Source organism: Buceros rhinoceros, unplaced genomic scaffold (genome assembly GCF_000710305.1).
Source record: "Buceros rhinoceros silvestris isolate BGI_N320 unplaced genomic scaffold, ASM71030v1 scaffold10952, whole genome shotgun sequence".
In the NCBI taxonomy this organism is placed as follows: Eukaryota; Metazoa; Chordata; class Aves; order Bucerotiformes; family Bucerotidae; genus Buceros; species Buceros rhinoceros.
In genome coordinates, this window is record NW_010400711.1 from 44,157 (window position 1) to 56,017 (window position 11,861).

Genomic DNA, 11,861 nt, shown 5'->3' on the forward strand with positions numbered 1-11,861 from the left:
AGCTGAATGCACATTTTAAATTCCCTTCTGTATGGCACAAATTCTGAGTTCTTATTCTATATTCTGGTTTCTTTTCCTGGCCAATATATTGTTAGCCTTTCCTAGCTGGGTAAATTATTTTGGAGTGCAACTCTGGGAAGATGCCTGGCTAGAGGAAGTGTCACTTCAATGTGCTTTTTTCCCTATTCTGATTTGACAACATGCTAGTGATATTGTCTGTGTAATGAGGGGGAGCGTAAAATCCATGGTGTCTCTAGCTTGTGCCATAATTTTCCTGGTAACTTTGCCTTGGTCTTTAAACTCCTGGATCAATATCTTCCACATGCCTTAAATTTTATTTCCCATGACTCATTTCCATGAATTTTCCGTAGCTGTGCGCTATGGAAGAGGCCTCTTCCCAGAGAGGGCACTGATGTACATGGACTCCCATCTCCTTGTTGCAATTTCAAGAACAGATCACGAAAAACATTTTTTCTTATCACTGATGCAGCTTAACATAAGCCTTCAATAGGTAACAACTACAAACCAGTCAAGATGCTTCATGACTGTCATTACACCCTTTTTTCGGGTCCTCATGGCCTGGTCGTGCAGAAATTTTAGTGTAGGCAGATTGCTGTTGTTGATAGAAAATAGCACTGAGAACGTCCATGGGTTTGCCTGTGTGACAGGCTTGCAGGTTTGGTGTTTTGATGGTTAGACCATAAGACTACTGCTGATGTTGATGTTGTTTGAGTGAAAGGAAGGAGTTACTTGTAAGATTGAGGCCACTTCCAACAAAATCAAGAGCTTCTGTTCCCACTGAAGTTGCATGACTTCACTACATACTGTTCAGACTTCATGTGCATGTGAAGTTAATATTCTTCTGTTTCTGAAAAAGACTTGTATATTTTCAAATATACTTTTGTTGTAAAGCTGCTTATTTAACAGAATTTAAATAGCTACATTTTGCAAGGAAATTGTGACAGCTCTCCTGAGAAACGAGTAATTCCAAATTGTAGTACCTTTCCATACCATGATGTCACGACTCCTGTCCTGTGTGAAGAGGCACCCCCCCTTTCCCAGTTTCTTCAAGAGAAATAGTAATCAAAGTAAAAACCTTTAAGCCAGGGTTTCTTTGCCTTTTTTCCCCATGCACACAGTTGCATAAATACTCTCAGGAATTTGTCATCTCAAGTTGAGAAAATGTTTTCTCTCCTCCTAGCCCAGAGGAGCTATTAGGTAAAAGCTTCATTGGGTCCTCGTGGTGAAGATGGAAGTTAAAGCACTGATTGGTTTCTTCTCTCTTCTTTTTCAAAGGATCTGTAGAAAGTCTTAAATAGTTATTAAAAAGTCTTAGAATTAAGCATTGGCATTAATTAATAAATTAGTAAATAACTTGGCATTGCCTAAGTTAATTTACCTGATGGTCAGCTGGAAAAAATGCTTATCCCATGGGGTGTAATTGGGCTTGGAGGATAAACAGGCAGAGAGGAGAAGGCTCTCCTCCCTGTTGGTCCTCCTGCTTGCTGAAGAAGTTTACCTGCTGTATTCCTTGTAGTCTAGAAAAGTCGTTTTGGTTCTTGCTTAATATTTTCAGAGTTTACCCAAGAGGTATATGTATTGTTTTCTTTTTCAAGTATTTTATGGTATGAAGATCTTTGGGGTTAGAAGAATTAGCCTAGGGAGGGAAAATGAAACAAAGGATCACACAGCACTGGTTTCACGTCTGCACATTGAATTAGAGCCACAGTTTTTATGTGCAGGAATCCTGGCAGTTCCTGGGACTCAAGTCTTCCTTCTCAGTCTGGTAGGGTGTTATGTTTGGATGCAGCCCAGGCTGGAGTTTGCCAGAGCCAAGATGAGAAAAAGGAATGATGCTTGTACTCCTCAATTCCCCTAAGAAGCACCAGCCACCTATGGGTCTCTGCAGCTATTCTACAAGGTTTGGGATGCGCAGTTATCTTTGTTCAAGGAGTGAGGGAAGGTGACTGCGTGGAGAGCTGCATGTGAAATTATAGGGTTCACCATGACGTTCATTGTAAAGAGTATTAAAAATCAAGACACACCATCCTATTTCTCCTTTCCTTCCCTCTCACTTCAAGGCCAAAGTATTTAATGTCAGCTAAAGAGGAAAGATGCTGTGTTACTCTGTGTTACCTTGTCATCTCCTTGGGTACTTAGAAGGAGGGTTTTTTTCCTTTTTGTGTCTGGTTTCGTTAGAGGTGTTTCTTTTTTGCAGACTCACCATCTTTAGCAGTCCTAGGTGATTTTTTTTTTTTTTTTAGCTCCTGCCCAAATGCTTCAAAATCAAGCAGGGGTAATCACAACCTTTCCCTTCCCTTGAAACCATAAAATGTTTTTGACAAGAAGTGCCTTTAAAGAAATGCCTCTTAATTTTCAGTGGGTTGCTTTGTTCTTTGTTTCTGTAACCTATCACATTACATTTCCTGTGCATTGAGTATGTATGTATTATGAGCTCTTACAAACAAATATCCCAGAAGAAAGGAATTCAGTAAATGAATAAAACATTCTTGGGTAGTCCAAGTGGCAGTTTAATAGCTCATCCATTGGGACTTTCAAATAATATAATGATGATGACCATATAAATATATGGATAGATGAATAGCTTCAGTGGGAGCTTGTTGCAACTCTGCATACCACATCTGAAATGAAATCAAACTCTGAAAGTGCTGCCTGATGTAAAGGTCTAATTTTTTCAGTGCCAACCATGAAATTCTACCTAAAAATAGACAGGCTGTGTATTGGTGTATACATATGTATACGTAAAACATGCATTCACAAACACACACACACACACACATAAACATACGTTGTTTCTCGGTGGAATGTAGTGTTTCAGGACCGATCCTCGTCACACTGAAACACTAAAATGTTGTGGACTGTTGACATGACTGGTGTTACAGCGGTGTATTTGAGATCAGGTCTTAGCCCTGGCTTTCTTTAAAAGTAAGTAGGTAAATGGAATGGGAGCATCAGGTTGTCATGTTATACTGCCTGGGTTATACGAAACTTTTTCATTAGGTTCACCTAATCACATAGCTTTGTAAATACCCACTTTAATGCCTGTCTGCCACGGCAGACTCTGAAACCTTGGGTATGTCTAACCTGAAGGTAAAGTTTGTAGCAATGAATTTCTTAGGAAAACTGATTTCTGATTACAGTGGACCTGGAAACCTGATGTTGATGACCAAAAATAACAGAGAGAAACCTGCCCAGGCTGAACTGTGGTGTGAAAAGGAGAAACTAGACCACCAAATGAGATGTAAATAGGATAATAGGATTCATTTCATTACTCCAGAGAGACGTATTTCTGGGAAGCTGCTGAGCTACAGTGAAATAAAATCTGGGTGCTCATATGAAATGTAACATCAGTCTCCGTTGTAACCCAGCAAAAATTCACTTTCCCTTAGAGGTGGGGAGAGGCGGGTAGTGCAGTGTGGACAGAGGATGCTGAAGTGCTCTTGGTGAAAGGTGGCAGTGCAGTGATTTGTCTATCGAGTATTTTAATAATGCCACATCACAGAAGAGGCACAGACCTTTATTTTGTTACGAGCTAGGTCACACTCATTAGAATTCCTCATTCCCCTTGGCGGGCTTTTCCTTGGCAGCATACCATGTATTGGTTGTATTTTCTACTTGAGAGCATTGTCTCCCATGCTAGGCTGAAGCAGCAGCTTTTAGTGGCAGTGCTCAAAGTGATCACATAAAGCCGCATGAAAATAAGGGACTTGGATGTTTTCACACTGGTGGATTAAGTTGATGAATGTTTGCTGTGCTGAAAAATAAGGTGCCACTGCTCTTTTCTCTCTGAGCTGAGTGAAATGACAAGAATAAAAAAATCTTTCCTAGCTGAAGTAGAAAAATTCCATCCTGGGTCTCCGGGGATCAACCTGAGCACCGGGAGAACATGAGGAGAGCTGGTACCTCACGTACACAAAGCACGTTGGAGAATGGTGCATATTGGAGATACAAACTGTACGGAATGAGATGTTAATCACAGGACTCACATGATATGTGCACAACTGAGTGGGCATATCCAGAAAAGGAACTACCACGTGTGGTTCTGTGGGGTTTTGCCTGTTACTGGGGAATGGAGGTCCAGGAGGTGATACAGCCTTAGAGTTTAATTTTCTTTTTAAAGAGTTTCCTTTTTTTTTGCTGGTATAATAGAAAAGAAAATAAGAAGAAAACAAAGAGGGGGGGAGAACTGTGTGTGAAAATAAGTGTACTGACAGATGAGTGTCTTCACAAACACTTGGGAGAATTGATCAAATTGATTAACGTGTTAAGCAATAGGGTATAGACTGCGGGATCAGGAAGTCAGGTGTTTTGTGTGAACTTGGTAACATCAGTGTGATAAATTGATTGTCGTTAGAACTGAAAACTGCAATAGTCATTTGGTTATATTGGAAGTGATGACTAACATGAATTCATATTGCAAAACTTGCATGAAATTCATAAATCTCCTAGGGGATGTTGAAATCATGTTGGAAGTTTAAATTAACCCCTGTCATTATCGACAACTTTTCCTATCCTTTTCAACTCTGCGTGCTAGCTTGGAGAAAACTACGTTTTCTAGCAGCTTTTAAATGACAATGAGAACAATGTATGTGTGCAATGTGTCTTTCAATAATTGCCTTTTAGAATTGATTTTTATGATTTTCACGTGTAGCAGCGAACATACACTGTAACAAAGAAGCTTATTCACACCGCCTCACTGTGAGCACCTGCTCCTTCCCTCTCCTTTCAGTGATCCTCAGGCTCCTTTCCTCTCCTTGCAGGGGGAAGCGATAAGCAGGACCTGGCTCCTAGCTTCTGCAGCACCCTCCAGTAACCCTCAGCCAGTGTCTCTGCTTATCCTGTCTCCATTTAACGTCTTAATTTAGATCCCTAAATCGAGGTACTGGGGCTATTCCTCAAGAGGAATGGAGGAGCTCCAATTCTTCCCCAAATGGCTGCTTATTAATTGCATTTGAATAGTTACATCTGTAATGAGCCTTTTGAAATCAATGGAAGGGCTCTCACTGCTTTGCGGTAGCTGGAGTGGGACAAACTGGATTGAGACAGATGGACAGCAATGAAGCCATGTGCCTTATTTGTAGCTAAATTCTGCTTGGGGTTTCCAAAGTGAAATGCGGTGCAAGGTGGAATTCACTCCAGCTGAGCAGGGAAGTGTTTACATTCTTGCTGGTCAGAACAGCCTGTTGGCAGCAGGACAGGCAGTAAATTGGAGGGGGTCTTTACTTTTCTTATGTTGGGATGGCGGTAGTAGCATTTATTGGACATATAGAAGAAGATATTAATCTGTGGTGTCATTTAGGGTATTTGGTGGAAGGTGATGACCATAATTCCAGATGCATTGTGGTACATATGCAAGGGTGGAGTTCAGTCCTATGGACAACTCAGCTGTGCTGTTTTCTAACCCGAGTGTTCACCTGGGAGCTTTATCGAGTAGTTCTATTTCCTTCACTGTATTTTACCTGTCTTGGTATCTGGGTATGTCTATGCAGACATATCTGTGTGTGCAATTGCATTTAATTAGCTATAATTCTTCTTTCATTTTGATTTTTCTGAAGGTATTTGTAATTAAATAAAGGCTGGATAGTGGCCTCTATGTGCTACTTGTTCTTGGTGGCTCAAATTTCACCGACTATGTGATCTTTCTTAACTGTTCATACAAAAAAAAAAAGGTAACATTTGACAGTCACATACGTAATGAAAATCCTGTCTCCTTTCCAAACATTGGGACTAAAAATGGGTTTTACAACATGGTCTGAAAACAAACAATTTAGGCTTGTTTGTTGCTACTGGTATATAAAAACAATGATTTCTCGTATATAAACTTACTCAAATATATGTGACTGATTTTTCATTTTTTTCATTATTACTTTGGGCCGTGTGCATGTGTGTAGAAGTGTGGTAGGGTCTTGTGAAGGGGTTTGTGTTAAAAATGTGTATATGCCTGCATATAGATAATTATGTGTATGTGCGTATATGTGCACATGCATATGTATTACACACTCACACATGTGTAAAGATATGGAACAAAACCGGTGGGCTTGTGTATCTGTATATGTAGTGTTCTCCCTTTCTGTTTTATTAAATATGTAGTGACTAATTATTACATTTATTTTTAATTAGAAATTTAAAAAGTAATTTTTACAGGACGTTTCACAGTAGAGTTTTTATCTCTTGTTCAACTCTTTCCTGTTTTCTCTCTCTGTCACAGGGTGAAAGAATGATGTGATGGAGGTGAATATGGGCCGCTGGTCAGGCTCACGACCACCTCCGTCATGGCTTGCCCTTCTCATTGTCAAGCTCCTGGCCTCCGTTTGCCGGGAGGTTCACGGGACCACCCTACTTGGCTTTCAGTTTACACATTCCACTTACAATGCTACAGTGTATGAGAATTCTGCAGCCAGGACCTATGTCAACAGTCAAACGAGGATGGGCATTACCTTGGCTGACCTTTCGTGGGATATCAAGTACAGGATAGTGTCTGGTGATGATGAGGGCTTCTTTAAAGCAGAGGAAGTCATCATCGCTGACTTTTGCTTCCTGAGAATAAGGACTAAAGGTGGTAATTCTGCTATATTGAACAGAGAAATCCAGGACAACTATTTATTAATGGTGAAAGGGTCTGTCAGAGGAGAGGACTTGGAAGCATGGACAAAAGTGAACATCCAGGTTTTGGATATGAATGACTTAAGACCTTTGTTTTCACCAACCACATACTCTGTCACGATAGCGGAAAGCACTCCTTTAAGGACTAGCATTGCACAGGTGACTGCAACAGATGCGGATATTGGGTCCAATGGTGAATTTTATTATTACTTCAAAAACAAAGTTGATCTCTTCTCAGTTCATCCTACGAGTGGTGTTATCTCCTTAAGTGGCCGGTTAAACTATGATGAGAAAAACAGATATGATCTTGAGATTTTGGCTGTGGACCGTGGGATGAAGCTTTATGGAAACAATGGTGTAAGCAGCACTGCCAAGCTTTATGTTCATATTGAACGTATAAATGAACATGCCCCAACAATAAATGTAGTAACCCATATTCCCTTCCCATCAGACAAGGAGCCTACCTATGCAATTGTTAACATTGACGACCTAGATGAAGGAGCCAATGGAGAAATAGAATCTGTTTCTATTGTGGCTGGAGATCCACTAGAACAGTTCTTTCTGACTAAAGAAGGTAAATGGATGAACGAGTACAAAATCAAAGAAAGAAAACCTATTGACTGGGACAGCTTCCCATATGGTTATAACCTGACACTCCAAGCGAAGGACAAAGGTTCCCCTCAGAAGTTTTCTGCAGTCAAACTGGTCCACATTGCTAGTCCCAAGAAAGAAAGTATCCCCGTGAAGTTTGAAAAGGAGGCTTATGATTTTTCAATCAGCGAATTTTCACCTCCTGGTGTGGTGGTTGCAGTAGTTAAGCTCACGCCTGAGCCACAGGGCATAGAATATAAAATATCTCCAAGTGAGGAAGCTGAGTATTTTAAGATCAATCCCAAGACAGGCCTTATTACTACTGCTCGTCCTTTGAAAATCATTGAGAAAGACCTCTATAAATTAGAAGTATATACGAACAAAGGTGGTGATTTAAAAGCACAGGTTACTGTCAGATTAGAAGATGCCAATGATCACACTCCGGAGTTCCAGAAACCCTCCTACAGCTTCTTCGTCAATGAAAGTGTCCCTGTGGGGTCTAGCGTTTTGGCCGTTTCAGCAGTTGATAAAGATAGGGGAGAAAATGGATACATAACATACAGCATTGCCAGTCTGAACTCACTACCGTTTACAATAAATCAGTTTACTGGTGTCATCAGCACCTCTGAAGAACTGGATTTTGAGTCCTCACCAGAAAGCTACAGGTTCATTGTCAGAGCTTCCGACTGGGGTTCTCCCTACCGCCATGAAAGTGAGGTGAATGTCACCATATACGTAGGCAATGTCAATGATAACAAACCCCTCTTTGAAAAAGTGGAGTGTCAGGGAGTGATTTCTTCTGATTTTCCCGTTGGTGGTCACATCACTGCTGTTTCTGCAATAGACATAGATGAGTTAGAGCTAGTGAAGTACAAAATAATTTCTGGAAATGAACTTGGCATTTTTTATTTAAATCCTGACTCTGGTGTCCTGCAACTTAAGAAATCTCTAATTAATTCTGGCATAAAGAACAGCAGTTTTGGCCTTAAGATAACAGCAACTGATGGAGAGAACTTTGCTGATGCTATGTTTGTTAATATTTCAGTAGTTCATGGGAAAGCGTCTTCAAAGACTTTTAGCTGTAGAGAAACCAGAGTTGCTCAGAAGCTAGCAGAAAAACTACTCAAAAAGGCAAAAGCAAATGTGAAGCTGAATTTGGAAGATGGTTTTCTTGATTTTTATTCAGTGAATAGGCAGGCACCACATTTTGACAAATCCTTCCCTACCGATGTAGAGGTTTCAGAGGATCTGCCGGTTGGTGCCACCATCCTGAGGATAAGAGCCTATGATGCAGACTCTGGCTTTAATGGAAGAGTACTTTATACAATTTCTGATGGTAATGTGGATAGTTGTTTCAACATTGACATGGAGACTGGGGTGCTTAATGTTCTTATGCCCTTGGACCGTGAAAAAACAGAGCTCTATATCCTTAATATTACAATTTATGACTTGGGTAATCCACAGAAATCTGCATGGAGACTGTTGACTGTCACTGTGGAGGATGCAAATGATAACAAGCCTGTTTTTTTACAGGACAGTTACTCAGTTAATATTTTAGAAAGTACAAGTCTTGGTACAGAGATTATCCAGGTAGAAGCCAGAGATAAAGATCTAGGATCTAATGGTGAAGTCACTTACTCAGTATTGACAGACACTCATCAATTTGCTGTCAACAGTTCCACAGGAGTGGTGTATGTGGCCGATCAACTAGATCGGGAATCAAAAGCAAACTACACGCTGAAGATCGAGGCTAGGGACAAAGCAGAGAGTGGCCATCAGCAGTTTTCTGTTGTGCCTCTGAAGGTTTTTTTGGATGATGTCAATGATTGCTCTCCAGCCTTTATACCATCCAGCTATAATGTGAAGGTCCTCGAGGACCTGCCAGTTGGCACTGTCATAGCTTGGTTGGAAACTCATGATCCAGATCTCGGCTTGGGAGGCCAAGTCCGTTACTCACTGGTGAATGATTACAACGGACGGTTTGAGATAGACAAAGCGAGCGGTGCCATCCGCTTGAACAAAGAGCTCGATTACGAGAAGCAGCAGTTCTACAACCTGACTGTGCGCGCCAAGGACAAGGGGCGCCCTGTTTCTCTCTCTTCTGTTTCTTTTGTGGAAGTTGAAGTGGTGGATGTTAATGAAAATCTCTATACTCCCTATTTTCCTGACTTTGCTGTCATTGGATCTGTAAGGGAAAACTCCCGTATTGGTACAAGTGTTTTGCAAGTTGTCGCTCGAGACGAGGACTCTGGAAGGGATGGAGAGATCCAGTATTCCATCAGGGATGGCAGCGGCCTGGGGAGATTCAGCATAGATGAAGAAACTGGTGAGTTTTGCTTCTAATTTCCTTTTCTCTTCCTAGAGGTTTTTGCAAAAGCAGAGCTTAAGCATAATTCTTTTCTACCCTTACTAGAAATTCAGTTCTTCTTAACAGACAAGATAAAATTATAAATAAGGATTTTCCAGGCACAGCAATGAAATAATTTAATTACCTGGTTACGTTCATCGCTCTCTGGGTGTGAAATAATACACATTCTTTTTCAGCAGCTATCTGATGGCTCCATTTAGAAAGCAGTGATAGTTATGGAATGACTCGCTTCCACTCACTGTTATCTGTCGATTGTTGTAAATTACTCAGGTCACCTCCACAGTCACAACGCTCATGACCTTGAATGCAGTGTTAAACCAATGAAAGGAAATCAGGAGCATGAAAAAAGAATTATTTCATCTTAAAACCTATTTGTGGTCTTGTTCTTATTGTTGTTGGCAGTCGTTTTTCATGGGAGTTAGCAGTCTGTAATGATAGGCAGTTCTGAATAATACTCTTCCGTGTAGCATGGTGTTTCATCAGTGTAGGAATGCTTGTGGAAAGGTAGAAATACAGGGGAAGATGCTTCTGTGTAAGCCAGCTGTAGTGGTAGTATTACGAACATCAATGTTGGAAAACAGTATTAATAGAGTGGAGATTTTTAAGATGTTGAACTTTGCTACCATGCCACTCTATTGAAAAATGTGGAAAAACACTAAGTATGAAAGGCTATCTAGTAAAACCCTTGCAATCTGGCTGTTTAAATGTCTGATAGCTGCTGGGAGTAATGGTGCAGCTGTGGTACTAGAATTAGTGAGGAAACTAAAAAATATTAGTCAACAGTTTCAGAAACCGTATTAAATGTGTTATGTCTGTGGGTTTACTGTGGTCTAAGCAGACTTTGTATGTCTTTTCCTAAAGCTTTTAATTGAGAATGTGGTATTAAAACATAAGATTAAAATGTATGTTTTGGCAAATTCAAACTGTTTAATCAAATGTCAACTTTCTAAACTGAACATTATGAAAAACAGACGACATTACAAATGCTGTGGATCGCATCTGAGCATAAGCAGTGAAAAATATTTGTATTCTATTTGTGCTGTAGTCTCTCTGCTGCAGCTGTGCACAGATGATACAGTCAAAACCTTGTGTCCAGAAACATCAAACTTGAGTGTCAGAAGTCAAGAGGGCACCTACTCTAATTTCCAGAAACATTAGGAACTCACATATCCCGCAGTGCTAATAGCAGTTGAAGGCATTCAGCAGAGTTATGTAGGCAGCTGAACATGAATTTCAATTTTAAGCTCTTGCATTTGGAAATTTTGGCCTGGCTGCTTATTGAGTAACACCAACTTCATCTAAACAGTGTTTTTATAAAGCATTGAGAGATTGGTCCAAATGCTGCAGTATTGCTCTGGAAGTCTTAGGTTTCAACATTTATTGAACTGAAAGGAATTGGTAGGGAGAGTAAGTTAGTGCGTGTCGCTCATTAATAAATTAACCAGGGTTTTACCCTGTGCCTTGACTAGTAGGGGCAGTAGCCTGTAATAAGTTAGGGCCTCTGTTCGGTAAAGTACAAATCATGTTTTGACATGATTGTACTCAATATTCCATATTAAGTATACTTAGTTTCTTTCGGGAATAGAAATCAAGTTTGTAGGGTGGAAAAAACCCCACAACAACCCAAAATTTAAAAGTTGCAAGTATCCGTCTTTCACGTTTTCACGAGTATTTTAATGAAAACGAACCAACCTGTGCTGTTTCACTAAACCATTCCAGAGGACGCTTGATAATCCAGCAGATAAAAGACTTTTGGATTCTTCTATTTCTCTTCTCAAACTGTTCAACACAACTTAAGCCTTTTCAAAATCAACTTGGAGAACACTTGGGCGAATAGCCACAGTGAAGGTGATGTGAAGAGCAGGGCTTGGGGTTCAGGAGTTACTCCAAGTCGTGCTGGTGTAACCCAAGTGCAGAATTTGACCTGCTATGTCAAATAGGACACAGCATTAATACTCTGCTATTGAACTGGAGGCAGCTTAAATGCTGCTGAATGATGAATCAGCTTTCTAGCTGTAGAAAAGAGCTCAAGTCACATATTGAATTAATTTACAAAGAGATAGCTGTTTATTTACTTTCAGCACAGTTAATTTGTCACTTTTAAACTGACCGGCTCTATTGGCTTATGCACTGCCTCTCCTGAAATTTGTGAAGGTAAGCAGGAGTGCGAAGTACAACAAATCAATATTTTTGGCTGCTCCCTTAATGAAAAGACGACTGCAGCATCCATTATATCATTAGGGTATAAACTGGGCCAAATTCATCCTGATATGTGACC

At 40.3% G+C, this 11,861-nt stretch overlaps 1 protein-coding gene across 1 annotated transcript; it reads left to right on the plus strand.

Annotated features, from left to right (window-relative positions):
* Positions 1-6,696: 6,696 nt before the first annotated feature.
* LOC104489787 (protocadherin Fat 3-like) lies at positions 6,697-9,541 on the plus strand (the record flags this gene model as incomplete). The annotated part of the gene is made up of 2 exons (XM_010131989.1): positions 6,697-8,079; positions 8,158-9,541. Coding segments are annotated over exons 1-2 (2,767 nt in total), but the record flags the coding sequence as incomplete, so codon positions are not given.
* Between the last annotated feature and the right edge of the window lie 2,320 nt (positions 9,542-11,861).